Genomic DNA, 18,906 nt, shown 5'->3' with positions numbered 1-18,906 from the left:
GAGCCGGGGGGGGTCTATATGTGACCCAAACCTTGTGAGGATCCTGGACCAGCGTCAGGGATCAGAAGCTGGGATTATGGGATGTGCTCGCTGGCAGTAAAGCCTCTGGCAGGAGCTCAGCACCCCCATCTCTTTGCAGCCCGGGACCCCTCAAACGATGCTCGGTGGTTCCTGGGGTGGGGGAAGTGGCAGCCCCAGGGCCAGTGGAGGCGCAGATGGCCCTGCCAGGGTGTGAGACACAAGCCAAATCCTTCCTGCCCTGGCTCAGCAGGGAGACCTGAGGGCAGTTTTGGCAGGGAATGGGGATGCTGCTGCTTCACCCCCTCTCGGGGGGCACCCTCTGTGCCATCTCATCTTCCCTGCAGCACGATGGGATGCGTCAGGCTCTTAAGAGACAGAAGCGTTTTCATGGCAGAGGAGTGTCATGAGCCAGAGCATCCTGCACCATGGTGTTTTACATCCTGAGGAGGACAGCACCTTTCATGTGCTTTCAGCGTCATCTAACAGGCTTTTGAAACAAGTCCTCTGGGAAAACCTGTATCTCACTGGCTGTTCTGGAGGGCAAATCTTTGCGTTGTGGTGCCGACTTTAGGAGCCCTGTTTAACAAGCTCACTGAGTGCTCAGCAGTGCACCCACAGCATCCCACTCTGCATAAATCATCCCACTGAAGGGTTGAAATATCTTTCTTTTGCCTGGTGCAATCTTCATTTCAGCACAGGTCCACGGAGGCTGGCTGGGATGGAAAAGTACATGCATCCATATTTGCAGCACAAAAGCCAGTTGTCTTTTTTTTTTTTTATCGTTTACACATCAAGTCTATAGATCTGTTAAGAAGAATCAGGTCTATGTGGTAAAACAGACACAATTTGATATGGGGGGGAGGCAATCATACAGCGTTTATGAACGCTTCTGCTTAAAATAGTGAGCACTGATATCAGCACTGCAAAAGAAGCAGGACAACTCAAACCCAGGCTGGCTTCTGTAATTCAAAAGCGACTTCAGTAGAGGAAACCTAGCATGTAACATCTTGACATGCTGCTTTTCAACTGGGAAAGCCATTGTCTGAAAGACGTGCCATTACACGGCTTCTTGTGGGAACAAATACTTTCTCATTCATCACCTTCACTCCCGGTTTTTACAACAGGCTGTGGTGCTTGTTTGCACCATTTCTGTGTGCATGGACCGTGTAGCTCATACAGCAGAGCGCTGCGCTCATGTAAAGCAATGACACGCTGCTGAAAAACTGTCCCTCTTTCTGTTCTAGAAAAGGCATAAAAATGTATTGTTTAACCAGTGCAGGAATGGAGAATGTACTATATTTTGCATGAAAAAAAATATATCATAATTCCACCCGTGATGCCTGAGGTATGTGACTAATGCCACAGGCTGCAGAGACGACAGCCTGCTGCTGGTCCATGGAGAGGCAGGATGCGCTGTGGGGTACAACAGCACAACTGCTAGTGGGGAAACAGCCCCTACACATGCTAACACAGTATCTGCCAATTACCTAATCAGTTCTAGAAGAAAATGAGCACCAGAGGAGTGGTTATAGAGCTGGCTCTCCTACAAACGCATACAAGAAATGCTTGGGAAAGGGTTAAGAAAGTTTATTTTAGAATACAATTAAAAATCCACCCTAAGTAGAAGAGCAAGCATCCCTGTCGGCTGCAGCTAGTAGGACAACTGCGTCTAAGATGACGGGATGCATAGATTTTGGTAACATTATTTATCACTTCATTTAAGGAAAAAAAACATTGACTTTTTTTAAGCTGTTTCTAACTATAATGTTAAAATAATTTCTGCATTTAGCTTCTACATGGAAGGAAACAAGAAGTGGGTCCCTGTACTCACCTATGGTGGCCACTGCTCACAAATGCATCAGAAATCTGCCTGTCCTAGTCAATGGACTGGGGATATTACAGTCAGTAAAGCAGGTAACCAAGCACTTACAGTCATTTAGATTTGTTTTGTTTTCTTTTTAAAAGAAAACAAACCAGACTTACTGAATGACGCTGTAATTTCAAAGCATTTTTGAAATCAAAATGTCAGTGTTGTATTTTAAATTAAACTGCCCAATAATGGAATTTTAACTCCTAAAGGGAGCCTCGTTGTCTGTCTTTTCCTCTTTGTCGGCATTCCCTCTGTACCACAGTTTGCGTACACAGATAACTTTAATATTAAACCTCACAACACCAGTTTCAGTAAATTTGAGCACTTCAAGAGAAACCATGCTTTGAACATGAGCCCTCTGTAATCTCAGTTTTCTCTCCTTAGTTCAGAAATAGTGCCATCTGATCATTTTTGCTACATTTTCCATTGTTGCCCCTATCTTGTGGCTGTTATTTATGCAGCGATGCTCCCTGTGCCGAGGCAGATAACCCAGTAACATGAAAGTGGTTGGAAAAGAACTGCAAAACCACGGCCACACTCAGTTTCGGGGCAAAACAACTGGCAACAGCATCTTTGGCTGAATTAACCTAAGAGCAAGCACCTCACCCAAGCTGGAGCTGCTACTGTATAACGTACCTGGTAATGCATTAATATATGCATGATGTAGTCGTATATTTCCCCAGCGAGTCGGTTCTCTGGTCTCCAGGGAATAATAACAAACTGAATTCCCAGTAAGGGCACCAGGATCAAAGTGGCTCTGACAGCTTTCATGTACATGTTGGACTCGGCACGGTGGGTGTCTCTCAGCTTTGTCACCAAAACTCGGACAATATTAAGCAAAAAGAAAAAATTGACCTGCAAAAGCAAAACCATTATAGGTGAAAGCATTGAAATTAAAGAGACATTCAAAATAAAAACACAGAACGTGAATGGCAGTAAAATGTAACTTCTTAGCTTTATCGTAGCTCATAATGGGCAGCTCCTTGGGAGACAGGAGCTGGGAAGTACCTTGAATGTCTTCAGAAAAGAGATGTTAAGCTGCTCTACACGCTCACACGGGTCAGTACTTCAGGCTTGCGTAGCTGCAAGATTTTTTCTTGAGAAAAACCCGGGCTACCCCTTGCCCCCACCAGACTGCAGGGACCCTGTGGTACATACCCACTGGTAACGGTTCACAGGCGCTGGCTCAGGGCAGAAACGCCAGAAACTACAGAAAGTTTTGCCCCTGCTCCTTCTGGTCGGCTGTGCCCAGCAGCTCGGGATCTCACCTCCTCCGCCATCTCCGGAGGTCTGTCTCCGGCGGTGGTTGCTCAGCTCAGGGAAACCTGCTCCGGCCCCCAGCCCTGGAGAGAGCTCCCTGCGGGATGCGCTGAGGGAAGGGCAGACCCGGGCTGATAACGAGCCCAGGGGGTGCCCTCTGCACATCCCGGGTACCACAGACCTTCTCTCTCCAGTGCACCCACATCACTCTTTTCCACTCTGCTGCAGTAAGAGCAAGCACCTGAGCTTCAGAACTTCAATAGCCTTTTTTTTTCCGGATGATTTTTTAAAATAAGAATGTAAGTTGCATAACTTACGTAGATATTTTAATAGCCCAAATTCCATAGATATATGAGAAATTTCAGTTGAATCTTGCAGAACAATAAAACATGAAGCAGTGAGCTTTCGTAAAGCATCTCATCATCACTTCTTAACTACTGAGAGAACTTTCAGCTGTTTTACATCTGTGCCCTACTGGAAAAAGGAATAATAAATTACTTCTGAGATCCCATTCAACATTAAATCTAAACCTTATTTGCCACCTTCCTCTGACTTCACTTTCTCTGCTTAACTTTCACTTTTAGAATTTCTGGAAGTAACTGTGAAAAGTGGAAAAAAGACTTTACAAAGGTAAAAATCCTCAGTTCTTCTGTCAGTCTGTCACTATAAGATTTTTGTAGCAAGTCATACAGACATTCTGTAGCAAGCATACATACATTCTGTAGACGTTGACATCTTCGTAAGAAAAATAAGACTGGAAATGGCGTAAGCACAATCCAGAAATTATAATGCCTTATTTTGAAAACAGTTAAAGATTGCTCTTTTTCCATAAAAAAAAAGCAGTCCCTCCTTTTCTCTCTGTGGCCAAGATGTACAGACTTTGAGCATGGTGATAAAAATAAAGGTTGAACGGCCTCTCCTAGTTAGCATTAGTTGGCATTACAGCAGCAGAAGCAACCAAAATTGAACCCTTAAACCCAAAAGTAGGTGTGATTCTCTGGAACAGCAGGCTCTCTGTATGGCAGGGAAGAACGGGCTGCTTCACAGCGCTGAGGTGCACAACGCCTTCTCAAGAAAGGGTAGAAACACTTTCAGGTGTTTTGGCTATTGGAGAAAGGATGGTTTCTTTATTCAAAGGTGATGCAGGCATTCTCTGCCCTACTCTTTGATCTCCCAGGTAATGACTGCAGGTAATTACTCTCCCTGCAGACCTCTGCAAGCAAGAGGCAGCTCCAAAGCTGATGGTGCATCCTGGGTGACACACTGAGGGGGGCTTGGGTTGAGTAAAGCCCTTTCTGTGCCGCTCAGGAAGGTCTGCGTTACTGTGCCAAACGGCACCACTGGCATATAACATGCTATATGAGTACACGGTGCCCAGCTGCACTTTGAATCTGCTCCTCCTGGTCAGACAGCCCAGTCTGGGCTGGTTTAGTTTCCTGCCTTGGGACCATACCAGTTCAGTGACCAGTAAAACTCAGGCTGAACAACCATCCCGCACTCATAGAATCATGGAATGGTTTGGGTTGGGAAGGACCTTAAAGCCCACCCCTGCCCTGGGCAGGGACACCTCCCACCACAGCAGGTTGCTCCAAGCCCCCTCCAACCTGGCCTTGAACCCCTCCAGGGATGGGGCAGCCACAGCTTCTCGGGGCAACCTGGGCCAGGCTCTCACCACCCTCACAGCAAAGAATTTCTTCCCCAGGTCTCATCTCAATCTCCCCTCTTTCAGTGTCAAACCCTTCCCCCTCCTCCTATGGCTCCCCTCCCTGATCCAGAGTCCCTCCCCATCTCTCCTGGAGCCCCTTGAGGGACTGGAAGGGGCTCTAAGGTCTCCCCGGAGCCTTCTCTTCTCCAGGCTGAACCCCCTCAAACACTCAGCTCACCCTGGCTGATGCAGAGCTAAATGTCCCATCAGTGTCACATGAACGCAGCGCGTTGGTCACAGATGAGTTACTCTGGGAGAGAGCGACTGCCCTGATTTTCAAAAGCAGTTAGTGATTCTGTTTGCCTCAAAATCAGATTCTTTACTGGGAGGTCCCTTTACAGGACTTCTTTCTGAAAAGCCTTGAGAACCTGCCCCTGTAACACTGAGCAGAGAAAACGGCAAGCTACTTCTAAGTTTTGACCAAAATACTTGAAGTACAGAAACTTCTGTTCTATATGGGTTAGCAGCATTTCTAAAATAATCATTAAACTGCAACACCAAATAATATTCTTACCAATAGAGCTGCCATTACAGGTCCATGAACAATATAGAGCAAGTGCGTGTCAACACTCATCCAGCAGCTGGAGGGGAAACACACCATTAAAAGTTATTATTAACTCAAATAAAATCTGTTACACAGTTAAATAACTCTAAGTCCCTTCAAAAACAGACATACTACTCACTTGTCATTGAAGTATTTGGCTCTTGCAACAGCATGAATAGATGCTGGCACCAAAGGGAACCCTGAAAGGATTAAAGTTATAGATCAGTCTCGATAATTTTTTGGCTTGAATTTCATGTGTTGCACACACTAAGTCTCTTATCCACAAAAACCATCTGTGAAATGACAGCTTTCAGGAGAGAACTGCAGCCCCATCGCCCTCAGGGCCCCAGCACTACCTCCGTGGTGGGATGCAGAAGGGAATAACGCTCAAGGTGGGATGCAGAAGGGAATAATGCTCAAGGCAGGGCAACGGGAGCAGCGAAGCCCCGGGGCCACCCTCTCCTGGGGTGTGACAAAGCTGCTGCGGCGTGTGGGGAGCGGGTGTGAGCCGGCAGCGTGGGAGGGAGGCAGGGACCAGCCTGTTCCCAGTGGAGAATTCCCTCAGGAAAGCCGGGACATTGCTTAAAACCACGCAAATCACTGTTGAGCAAGAGCGGGGCACATTAACCCGGGTGCCAGATTGTGGAGCAATGAACAGCATCCCGAGGAGCGGCTCCTTTGGAGCCCAGGGTGAGAGAAAACCTTTGGAGCCAGGAGTGTTTGGGAGGATGGGGATTTGGGATTTCTTCTGCGGGTTCCCAGCCTCTGTGCAGCCAGGCCCACACGATGCAGCGCTATCACAGCAGGGAGCGGAGCTGCGGGTACCATGAATCCACATCTCCTGCTTCATCTGTGACGCCTCAGGGGAGGCCACTGCTCTGACAGGGAGCCAGTGGCAGCACATTTGCACAAGGGGGGCCAAAGGAAACTGCCAGACTTAACACACTGGAAGCCTCAAATTCTTATTTCCAGCCTGGCATTAGGAGTGATAACCTGGTCTGCTCCCGAGACAGCCCAGTGCCCTGTCCGTGCTGCGCAGAGAGCTCTGCAAACACCTTCGGCGTAACTGCTGCCCCTTCCCTATAAACCACGCAGGTTTCTTCTGAGTTTTGGATATTCTATAATTATGAATAAAAATGTGTGAAAATGTCCTGCTGACACCGTGATTAGTCATGTTGTTTCTTTGGGTGTTAGTGGTCACAGGAAAGAGACAGAGAATCCTGAGCCAAATTCTGGGGAAGTCTTACCTCGGAGCACAGGCCAGACACGGCTGGAGTGAGAATAAGGTCAAACACGTATGTAAGTAGGACACTGCGATGTCTCCAGGCATCTCTGTAAGCAACAGCTACTTACTCTACTGCCAAAAAAAGTTCTTCCTGCAGTTTTCCTTGGGAGGACAATGCAGGTGTGGGAGAACAAACTGGATTGCCTTCTCCTTTAGATATTGTGAGAAATGTATTACTTGGCCTCTGGCTGCAGAATGCCTTTTTTTTGAGTGACGATACACAGTAGAACAACAAAGAGATCACAACAGAAAGAAGGGAGCCTCCAGCCTCAGGGTGATTTTACGGGATTGACAGCTTGAGAAAGTCCTTTTGATTTGGAAACGGAGCAAGACTGGGCCAGTTTTGTTGACAGACAGACAGACAGATTGAAGCGCAAATTTTAAGGGGCCTTTCTGTAACAGCAAAGCGTTCATCTGAAAGCTCTGGCCTGGAATATCATAAGTAGGGACCTTTTTTCTTCTGCTAAATGCAGTAGCCTGGAATATTTTGCCCAACAAACTCACAGACAAATCTTAAGGACACGACAGAAAGTTTTCATTAGTGGGTTACAGGGTAAGAAGTTCCCGACTGTGTGAAACTTCCAGCTGCAGGCTGGATGGGCTCTTCAGGGCTGGATGTTGCTCCTCTCTTGGAACGGGCCAAAAGGCAGAGAGGCACCGAGGAGCAGAGGACTAGGGCAGCCCCTTGGACCTTGGTGGCACAACATCTATCACTCCAGAGGTCCCACCTACACATGGTAAACAGGGAGCAATGCAGCACAGGTCTCACCCCAGCTGTCCCAGGAAGAGGTATGGCACATCCTTCAGGTCAGGCAAGGTCCTTTGTGGCACAAACTGGCAATTACGCTTAATTTGGAAGGCAATGTGTTTCAGCACTGTCCAAACAAATAATACCCTTCTCACTTTTCTGTGGATGGAGCTGCCTGAAGCAGACATGAGCATGGATGGACACATTTGGTACTGCTTTCTTGCCCTGCATAAGGGTGATTTCCAGTGAAACAACAACACACGAAAAAGGACATTCCCAGTAGTTCCCAGAGCAGAGGTTACCTGAATGCATCAGAGCTGAAATCATCGAATCACAGAATGGTTAAGAACAACTTTTCACTTTGCTGTTACTGCCTATGCAGGACCTGATATTGGGTGCCTAACGAGTGGCTGAAGTCAGAGTCTTAAAGTTCTTCAGAACATTCAAAACTGGATCATTTTCTCTGATCTAAACCATTGCTATTTTGTCTCTGGTTAAGCAGTAGGGTTATTTTTTAATTCCCGCTGTAAATGAAATAACGTTGAACAAGTATAACATCCCCAAAGAGGATGGCAAATATAAAGTAAATTCCGTCTGCTTCAGAGCGGGGCTGCAAGAGGCGAATGCACGTGAACACCCCTCAGTCCAGATGAGGGTCCATCCTTTGCAGCTCAGCTGCACCAGCGGTTTCAAAATACGGGGACCGGCTCCAGAAACTGGAACGAGGCCAGAGATTCATGGTTCCCAAACAGGAAAAAGGTCTTGATAATGATTTTCTGTCAACACTGATGTGGTCTGGATTTACAACAGTGATTTAAATGGGAAAGAGACTGCATTCAACTGTAACGCATTGCTTGCATTTACCTCAGCCCTGAGACCAGAGAAATTGTCTGCTCCTGTGTAGGTAAAACAGTATCTTCTTTAAAACAACATCTGCTGAAGTATATCTGGTCCTGGGTTCAGTTCAGAGAAATTCTGGTTCCTCTTTCTACATGTGTTTTTCTACTTTGGGAAATATAGATACTGATTTTCCTCCTTTTCATTCCAGAATAAATATACTTTTATAGGTACTGTCACAGATTAATATTTTTGCATGTAAAGTGACAAAAATAGACAAGTTTTGTTCAGACGAGAGATGTGCTTGTATAGAAATCTATTTCTCTCCCAACGCTTCACTTAACAAAACCTAAGCATTTCTTTCAGCGAATCCTGAGATGCAGCAAATAATGGATACCGAGTCCTATTGATTTTTGTAGGTCTGTAGGCCCTGCAAAATCAACGCGCTCAAATTTAGGACCCAAGAACTCAATCTTAAGCTACAATCTAGTGGTATAAACGCAGCAATTCAGGTGTGCAACTGCTAGAAGTATTCAAACACCTGAAAGAATTGATCTGAAACAACTGACAACAGTTATAACTGAAATGACAAGGAACATACCCCAGCCCAAGAGGTAATACCAGTGCAAACGCTGCTCCTCGGCAAACACCGCCACCACGATCAGCGTGTGGAGATAAATGCCTTCACAGAGCATCCAGAAGTAGTTGCAGCCCAGCATGTACTGGTGAAAGAACTGCAGCACCTTGCAGCTGGCCTGTTGGAGAAATGAGATAACGTCACACACCTGACCATCGTTGTGCATTTAAGCAGGCAAAGACAAACGTTACTGCTGGGCTCTAAGAAAGCCCAGTGGGACAAAGACCCCCAGCTCTTGCTGGGTTTGTTCAGCACCTGCCAGTGACAGGGATTGTAAACTTTTGTAAATGAGATGAATGGAACAAACAGCCTTCAGAGAACAGAAAAAACGGATGATAACAGCACTCCAAAAAGTACCACATACAAAATATCCCCTTCAAAATCTGCATGTTTTTTAGAACAGAAAGAAGCAACTTGATATGGATGTACAAAAAGGCTGTGAAGCAGACAGTAACTCAGAGCTAGCTCCAGTTTGGGTCATTTCTTTTACTTTTGATCAAGCTTTTCTAAGGTTTGTTCAGCTCTCCCACCTGAGCCGAAGTCACTCACTCTGTAACTGCACCCAGCTCTGAACTCATTCCTTCTGTTGGCAACGGAGACTCTTCTGGTAGGGAACCAGAGATATTGGATTTGCCTCTTGGCAAGAAAACAGCTTTACTATATTTTGTCCAAATAACAAAGCAACACACGAAGCTGAACGGAGCCAGTGAAGATGGGAAGTGGCTCTGCCTGCGGTTCAGGTGGGGCTGCAGACAGACCTTGACAAGAGACTGTGGCTCTGAGATGCTGGGAAGTGGTGGGCAGATGGTGGAGCGTGTCCTGTCCGCTACCAGAGAGCCAGCTGGTGCGGGACAAGGCTGTTCCTCTTCTGAGAGCATCTCATGTCCATCTGCTTCCTCGGAAAGGGCAATGAGGTGCTCCCATGCCACCAGCACCCAGGAGGAGTGGGAGGGTGCTGCTGTGCCAACAGAGACCCACTGCTCCTCGGGGAGCACCACGTGCTACTCAGAAACCCACGGTCACAGCAGCAATGGCAAAGTGACAGTCGTCATCTGTGGCCATAGGAAAATACTCTGTCCCCTTAACTTCTGCAGAAGTTTTCCAAGCCGACTCCCAGAGCTGTAAGAGATGTCTCTAGGATTTACTTGTCTCTTTCAAGAGACGCTTTGGCAGTTCAGCAGGTCAAGGACTGCACGTTCTGCCTCTGTCTGAGGGACTCGGACCCCTCTGGAGCAGAAAAGCTTGTTAGCAATATGGTGCACCACCTTCTGCTGCTGAAAAACATTCCCAAAGCAATTCCCCGAATGTGTACATTTACTTCTGTTTCAATATTTACAGTGCAGCTCGGTACTCATGAAAATATGGGATTGTTGATAGGTTAGGATATAGGATTCTGACAAGATTAACTTGAAGGACTGATTTTTATTTCGGGTGATTCATTTTTTCTGCTCCCCACGCAGGGCAGAGCAGTCAGTCACATCTTTTCTCCACACCGCGTCTGAACAGCTCTCACAAAGTCTGCTGAAAAAGGGCCGTATAGCAGTTTGAAAAGGTAAAAAAAAAAAAAAAAGAAAAAAGGAAGAAGTATTTGCTCCTTTTTCTGTTGACAAATGTGTTCACTAAGGTTGTTAAATCATCCCTGGACTGCTTTTCACAGGCCTGGGTCAATATGTTTCTTGCCTTGTTCCCTTCCCTGTGCTCGACGCAGCCTCTGGGCCAGCAGCTGCCCTTTCTCCATCCCCTCCTTATCCACCACTCCTCCCCGCAAGGACCAACCGGGGCTTCCCAAAGGCTTCCCGGGTGGCACTCTCCCTGACACCGGCCAGCTACCCCAGCCTCCAGAGAGGCAGCCAACGTCCTGAGCCCTCACGGCAGTTTTCCTGGCAGCTTCGATAAAGTCCACTGCTGGGCCAGCCCCACAGTCCCCTCTGGGGGTCTCCTCAGAGGGCCAGGGGGGTGACCCGGGAGCTGGAGGCGTCGTCTCCCCGATGGAGTAACTCGGGGTGCCTGGACAGTGCACGGGGCTGGTCCTGCTCCCGATGGTGCCAGTTTTCCACCCGGCCAGGGGGGCACTGGGGACAGTCTCACACTGCAGCCCAGGAGGGGAGCAGAGCACGGCTGGTGAGCCCTGCAACAAAATCCACCGCAGGTCCTCAAACCTGCCATTTCAATTTAATGCTTTCACCATTTTCTATCACCAAACTGGAAAGGAGACAACTCCAGAGCATCCTCGCCCCTCCTTGCCAGCTGTTTGCACTGCTCCCCGATGCCCTGAGCAGAGACCGACCGGACACACCTCCCATTGGAAATGAGTCAGTCTTTGCTGGAGCTTTTATCTGTAGCTCAAACAATTGCACACATAGAAAGCACGCTGCTTGACAACTACATACCTGAACTTCATTTACTTCATTTCCTCAACATTTCTTCCTTTCCTGAACTGTCACCTGTGGCTCTAAAAATGAAACCATACCCCTGTCTTTTAGAGTAATGGCCATGCAGACAGCTCCTGACTCTTAGGGGGAATTGAATCCCTTTCTGTGCAGTCAGTTAAAGAAGTAAGAACACCACTGGCAAAGCACGAAGGACGGATGTGATTAGTACTTTGATCCATATCACACTGATTTGAGAATGAACCTGGAAAAGTTAGCATAGAGATTTTAAGCACAACAACGCGTTGAGATGTATTATGTTAAATTTATATTAATCAAACTATAGCAAAAATCAGTCTTTGCTTTGGATGAGCCAACAAACGCAGCACATTTCACCCGTGGCTGTGATGCAGCGGGAGTACTTCCCAACAATACAAAGAGAGTGTTTTTCTTAGGGCAGAGCAGGGAGAAGAAACCGTCACTGATGAGAACTGGATTCACGCACGGTACAAATACGTGACAAACGTAACCAACATCTCAGTGTACATTAGTCTTAGCTTATGCTTTACTTAGCATAAAACTAGTAAGTTTTATGAAATGTTTATTCTTACAGAAACAAATAAAATAAAACCGCAAGGTTATACAGAAGCAAATCTTCCGCCACTTCCACGCTTGATAAGGGACTGATCGTTAACTTTGAGATAAAAAGCACGTCTGGGGGTTTTGTCTCCTGCTAATGTCAAACAGGTTTCTCTGCAAGTTTGTTGAGGCAGAGGCTGTGTCCCTGGTCTGTCTTGTACAACACACAGCACAGCTGAACCCAGGGCTCAGAGGATTATCACAGCACCTTCACAGGACGAAGGGGAGGGGAACCTGCTGAGCTCTCAGTCCGTGGGTGCGCAGTGACTGAAGCCAGTGGGTGTTCACTCGTGAGCGGGGCAGGAGGAGAGGAAAGAGCTGGTCCTTCCCAGTGCAGCCCTGTAACCCTGCTGCCCAGGCTGGTGTCCCTGACTCCTAAACAGAGGGAGAAACAAAGGCTCCTCCTGCCGAGAGCCTGCAGACAGACAGCATCGCACTGCGCAGGCTGGTGGCCATGTAGGAAGGGGAAGTGTGGTACAATTACCAGGAAAGCCCCCAAAGCCAGGTAACCACCTACACACACAGCTCCTTTGTGGCTCTGGGAGGATGGCCAGGAATGGACCCTTTTTTGGCAGAATACAGGCTGGCAGGAGGCTCGGTCTGTGGGCGAGGAGACCGCACTTGTTCTCACCGCACCCGTGAACACAGAACCTGAGGAAAGTTCTTTACCGATCCGCAGGAAAGCACCCGAGAAAAAAATCTCCTTTATTGTTAATTTTCCCTCCTCATGAAAGCAGCCTGCAATGGCCTGAGATGCTGGCTAACTGCTCCGGGGCAGAAGGGGTCAACGGGAACACAGTCAGTCGCATTCTCCTCTCTTGCAAATCTTGCTGAGAGTCATGTAACTCCTGTGACCGCCTCGGCTGTGACACGCGACGAAAGCACTTCAAAAGGATGCTGCAACCATTTCACAGAGAAGAAATAAAATAATTCATTCTCCTTTCACAAGGAGGAGGCAGAACCGGTGTCTATGATGTTTTGCAATATATATTGGTGTATTATAAAGACTGTTGATGTTCCAGCCCTGTCAAAGGAGTCCCAAAGGTCCCTCTGCCTACGCAGGACCCTGTGACTGTGCGGGAACGTACTTGGCTTGCCACCCTCCTCAGCTAGTCCAGCAGCTCCTCGTCACACCGACTCGTCACTTCTCTGCCAGGGTTCTCTTTGGTTATTGTTAATAACTTATGGGCAGAAAGCTACAGCACTAATTACTGCTACTACCCATTAGGGCAAATCAGACCAAACCACTCAGGTCACATAAACCCCAGGATACTATCTTCAACAATAAAAACAAAATGTAATGTGAAATAAACTGCTAATTGCTTTTTAAGCAGGTCTTCCAAGCAATTCAGTCCGAGCAAAAAGGCTGACAGTTTTGGCGTAGGAAAGTTGTACAGATTCCTGTGGGCCCCCGTTCCCGCGATGCTCTCCTGGGCGAAGGGACCCGGGTTGGGAAGTCTGTCACCAGTCCTTGCCAGCTCTGGAGAGCCCACCCCATGGAAAGTGAGGGGAGATTGCCCCTCAGTGGGCACAACAAAACCTCTCCCTTCAAACGCTCACGATCCACTGAAATGCCCCCGACTGACATTCCAAATAAATTGTTAAGAATAGGCCAACTGCGGTTATTGATTTTAAATCAAGCCAGCTACATGGGCCATCACTACGGCTGTGCACTTCTTTGCTTAAAGGGAAATAAACATACTTGACCTTATCGTTCTGGTCCCTCTTCACCCCTGTGGACATCCCCGGTGCAGGGCAGAGAAGGACCCTCCTCGAGGAGAGTCCGTACTGCTGCCACAGAGGGCAGGCGTGATTTATTCACATCCAGTTTGAAGGCAATACAATATATTCTCAGACATTCTTAACTTTGCATTTTAAAGGAGTAGCTTGAAGTGTGATCACTGGTCTGCCTCACACGTTTGTTTGTTTGAGTCTTTTTCTGGCTATTAGAACACTATCCTATGAAAATATTCTTAAATTCCAAGTATCCATATGTTACACAAATAAGCAATAAAAGGACTTTCCAAAGCAAGACAGCGCTAAGTATTGTAGCTGTAAATCACCAGCTATCAGAATGTCATACCATTATACAATATATCCACTATGAGTCATCCATTAAATTGTGTTCCAGTCAGAAACCTGGCAGGCAGGGGGCTCGGGCGAAGATTAATGTTTTCATTTACAGAACAAAATGTACACAGTTGCTTAGAGGGATCCTAGGTTTTGTGTTACAAGAAAGCAAAATATGAAATTAAACAACGGGGAATATTTTTAACAGTATCTGTGTCCATGTCTACGCTACCGTGAAGCCGCCAGCCCAGAATTAGGCATTCTGAACGGGGATTAATTCGGCCACATCCACACATCCCTGAGTCCGGCGGCCACAGCGACTGCTCTTCCAGGGCTCTGCAGGGAGATCCCACAGGACCCCGGGGAGCATCCAGCATCGCTGGCGTGTTGGGGGGACTCTGGGAAGCATCAGGCAGGGCGGGAGGCAGAGCGAACCCCAGACTCGTCACCCCGGCAAGCGCGGTTTCCGAGCTGGGGCTGCCAATGGGGCAGCTTCTCGGGAAGGCATCATAAGTATGAGACTCTGATGGAGGAGGGCAGAGAGGCCACCAGAGAGGGACACTGAGGAGGAGGAAACACCGGCAGGCAGGGCAGTCTAAAAAACCAGTACAGGAGCTCTTCGACCTGTGGTTCATTCGGGCTGGGAAGGGAGTCAGAGCGCTCATGAGGTCTGCCGCCCTCTTCTCCCGGTGGTGGGAGATCATCCCCAGCAAAAAGGGGTAAGAGCTTCAGTCATTGCAGGCACCTCTCCTCTGCCATCACACCTGAGCAGGAGTCACCAGGAGGATGGGACAGGGCAGAGGTTACTCACCCATCCATTCATGGGGAGCCCTGGATGATTCTGCAGCCGTACCAGGGCTCTGGGCATGCTGTTGTTGCACCCCGAGCCAGGCTCGCTTAAGCCTTCGTGGAGTGTTATCTCACAGCCGGCTGTACTCGCACTTTGGTGACAGGGATATCTCCACTCCATGATTCAGTCAAATGCTCCAGGGATTTTCTAACGATACGACTGGGAGTTGTGAGACTAAACACAGACACCTAAGCTGCCTCTCCTGCAGTCAAAGGATAACAAGTCAATACAGGTGATGGAAATTACAGCAAAAATTATGTCGTCCTAAATGAGATACCTAAAATAGGTCAGCTGGATTGTGCCTTCAATGTGCCTTTGTCTATCTGTAGCTCTAGAAGGTGCGTGGGGCGACTAGTTCGGCTGTATGTATCTACAATACATGTGCCCGAGCGTAAGACAGACCTGACCTTAAATGCCTACGGGTGTTTTAAGTCTCCAGATGCACTCAGACTCTGCTCCAGTGCCTTTCCTGGGGTGACCCGCTGCCAGGGGGAGCCCCCAGCCCTTTGGAGGATGCTGGGGAGAGGGGACACCAGGCAATTCAGAAAGCAGTCAGCTGGGTGTACGCAACCATGAGCTGTTCAGGGGTGAAATGGCCGTCGTTACTGTTTCTCCTCCCATGCTCTTGCCCCGTGTGCTTGGCTGTCACCTGTAAAGACACTTCGATGCCCTTTGATTTATTTCTCTTCTGTCTCATGCTGCTTCTGTTTGATCTTAAATACCTTCAGGAGGAGCAGGGTGGCTGAGTCAGGACTGAAAACAGGCCTTCTGAGAGGAATTCCTTCCAGAAAGGTCCTTCTTCTGAGGGATATTGAAAAATCTACTTTCTGCCCAATTCACACTCAAATTTCTTACCTTTTAGGCAGATCCTTTTAAAGACACATGCTAAGGAAAACTTAATTTGGAGTATAAACTCTGAATTAAACTCAAGTTTAACTTGAATTATCTTGAATGAATAGTTGCGTCTACAACAGCAAAGTTTCTAAACATAATTGCTTTATATTCCCTGAGAAATATCAAAACCTAAGCTGCTTCAACGTGCTGCTTGTGTGGGAGGCCCTGCGTGGAGATCCCAGGAGAAGGAGTTCATTTGGGGATGCCATGTCCATGCAGCACAGCACAGAATCCACCGAGAAGGCAAATGTTAGCATTTGCACTTGTTGATCTGGCATTTAAGAAGGAGACACTACTTGACATTTTTCCATGCCTGCCTCTTTAGGAGCTAATGAAGTATCTCTCAGATGCATAGGGAACTGTGCAAGTGACAGAAACTTATGGTCACCCAGGTCCCATCTTACTTTTTTACGTCGTCTTCACTTTGTAATCACAAACATCTCCCGTCTGTTGAGGAAAACCAAAGGGGAAAACGATAAAAAGCCTCAGTAACACGTGGCGAACTGAATCAGTGTCAGGACTCAGCCCAGCACAGCTCCACGCCGGGAAAGACCAACAGCCTTCCGGGGCGGCTACAGCTCAGTTCTGAGGGTAAAACGAGTCCTTAGGCAGCAGTTCTGGAGCTACGTCATGAATTTCAGCAAAACCAGAGTGGACTCACTCATTTTGCACACACAGTCAGCATGTCCTTTTCTGTGACAGCCTCATATAAAACCCCAGTTGGTTGCCGATGGCCGCTGTGGCCAGGCAGGAGAACTGCAGTCGGTGCCAATCAGCTTCGGGACAACAAGGCATTTTGTGGCACAAAGTCCTTTCTGGAATCACATTTCTGGAGGAAACAGCACTCCGCCTCCTAAATAAGAGACTGTGCGTAGGGATGACACTGCTGAAATATCATCCATGGGATCTGATGGAGCCTGGGGTTATTTTGACATGAAATACCTTGGGACTGGCCCCCAGGAAAGCTATCATCCCTCCCTTGGCCACGCTGCAGCAGTTTGGAGAACCCTGAGCCTACTAAAAGGTACTGCTTTGAAAGAAGAGCAAGTAATGGAACTGTAGACAGAATAATTCCTGAGGAAAGTAAGATGAGGAAATCTGTCCCCAAAATACTTAGAGTCTTTCTTAGACCTCTTTTTTCCCCTCCTGATGGCAGATGCGCCTTCCCATTGTGAAAGCAACCATAACATCGTTGTTAGAAAGCTCTGATTCCTCAGAGACGGTGACGGACCGACTTCTTTGCAGCCCGGATTCAGTTGTTCCGCATAAACCACAAATACTCTTCACAGAAATATCATTTATGAATGTTGTGAATGTCCTTTCATCGTCCATACTCTGTACCCCGGGCACGGCCATGCCACATCCGACCCGTGAACCCGACACCACCGGGATTACACGCTGCTTTGTTTCCTCCATTATGCTGAGAGTTCTGAGAATATAAACAAGAATATAAAGACCTTGGGAAAAATGATGGGAATTACTGCTCTGTTTCATGCCATTTAGACCCTGACAGATCTGTCCTAAAATGAATGCAGATATTATTCCAGCCAGAAAATTTGTGAGAATTCTTTGAATATTGGCTGGTTCTGAATTCACAACATCCTTTGGTCTGCATTAATCTCATTGAACCTCGCGGGAGGGGGAAGACTTGATCTTTCCTAGGGTGGAAGAAGCGATTCTGATCTACATCTGAATTACTGCAGTATCGTGCCAGTGCGACCCAGTGATTCCAGTGCGGGTAAAACTGCTGCAGCACAGCCCGAGCACTGCCCGTGAGCTCGCTGCTGGCAGAAACCTCGTTTGCAAAGGATATGCCGGCATAAAACAAACTCATCCCCTTGACGGTGAACACGTGTTCCTGAGCCGAGGTGACAGTCACCCCCTGCCTCCAGGGAAGGTCACATGCAGGCACAGGATGCTGTGGGTGGTCTCACGCTGGCGGTGTCTCCCTGCTGGAGCTGGAGGGCAGGAGATCCCGTCCCTGGGCATCCCACACAGCGCTGCTCCATCACTCAGCTTCCCGCTAGCAGAGCCACCCCTCCAGCTATCAGCTGTATCTTCCTTTACCCCCATCAGGACTGAGTGTAAAAATTACTAGTCTTGTGAAACACACAAAAATGAAAAGTACAGATCTGATGTGCAAGACTGTATTAATAGATTAGGCAGCAAGAGTTTTATTTATATTTCCAGGGTTTTTAATGGAGAACATAATGTGCTGTTCACAGATCACCCTTCTTCTGTGGGTCAGTGCATTTAAGAAGGTGATAGAAGATACCCTGTCATATAAAATCTGTTCCAGTAATAGTGTAATTAATGCAGTTGCTACTTTACATACAGCATGCAAAAAAATAGCTCAGGTAACATTTTTCAGTATATGTAAGTAAGTGTTCATACATGTGTCGTGTTTATTTTTGTTCAAGTGTCCCTGAACCTTCTTCATTGCTTCTTCACTTCTTGTATGGCCACCTGGGCACATATCATTTCTCTTCCATCACTTCAGATCCAGATAAATCCAAGAGAAAAAGAGAGAGAGAGATAAAATTATATAACCAGAAAGCAGGAAAAAATTATGTAAAAGAGCAAATTAAGATATATTGAAAAAGTGGCTTCACTTACCATTTTAAATGAGCAGAATGATCATCAAAGGGTGTAACTCTGCGAGTAAGGATGCTCTATGGCCTCTCCTCATGTGAATGATGCTTTGGGTGGTCTCACATCTTTGGGGTCTGGATCACAGGGAGAATGCGGGTGTCTTGGTGTTAGGGATGAATTTTCCTCTCTTGCTCCTCCTGTCTTTTCTCTTTGTTATTTAACAGAATCTCATTTCTTCTTTCAAAACTATGTGGATTTGTTGATATCCTCATAAATATGCATTCACTGTAAGAATTTTCCCATGGCATCGCATATTTAAAATCTATTGTGAAACTTTAGGCAGGAGAAAAAAAGCTGAAGGTATTGGGGTGGAAACATATTTATTATTTTGCAGAATAAATACCACCAACTCCATCTCTGTATATGGCCGTTATGTAAGGGGTATCTCTGGCTGTTTAAAATTCCTTGTGAACACTTTAGTCCTTCGGTACCTATCAGAGGTAGGAGCCACACGCACACGAGCCTGTCCAGCTCACAAGATGCACAGGTGGAAAGTGGATAAAAGCAGCAAACTGCAGGAAGTCA

General features: G+C 47.2%; 1 protein-coding gene across 1 annotated transcript in view; it reads right to left on the bottom strand.

The window, feature by feature from the left end:
- Positions 1 to 18,906, bottom strand: part of CALCR (calcitonin receptor) — a 58,836-nt gene that overhangs the window by 11,209 nt on the left and 28,721 nt on the right. Inside the window, exons 7-10 of the mRNA XM_074150739.1 lie at positions 8,872 to 9,025; positions 5,540 to 5,600; positions 5,371 to 5,437; positions 2,528 to 2,746 (exon numbers count right to left, since the gene is read on the bottom strand). Of these exons, the coding sequence (XP_074006840.1) occupies positions 2,528 to 2,746; positions 5,371 to 5,437; positions 5,540 to 5,600; positions 8,872 to 9,025 (501 nt within the window). The remainder of the gene's footprint in view (positions 1 to 2,527; positions 2,747 to 5,370; positions 5,438 to 5,539; positions 5,601 to 8,871; positions 9,026 to 18,906) is intronic.

The sequence above is a fragment of the Numenius arquata genome, chromosome 7 (assembly GCF_964106895.1).
Source record: "Numenius arquata chromosome 7, bNumArq3.hap1.1, whole genome shotgun sequence".
NCBI lineage: Eukaryota > Metazoa > Chordata > Aves > Charadriiformes > Scolopacidae > Numenius > Numenius arquata.
The sequence above is the reverse complement of the archived record's forward strand: the minus strand, read 5'-3'. Positions and strand labels throughout refer to the sequence as shown.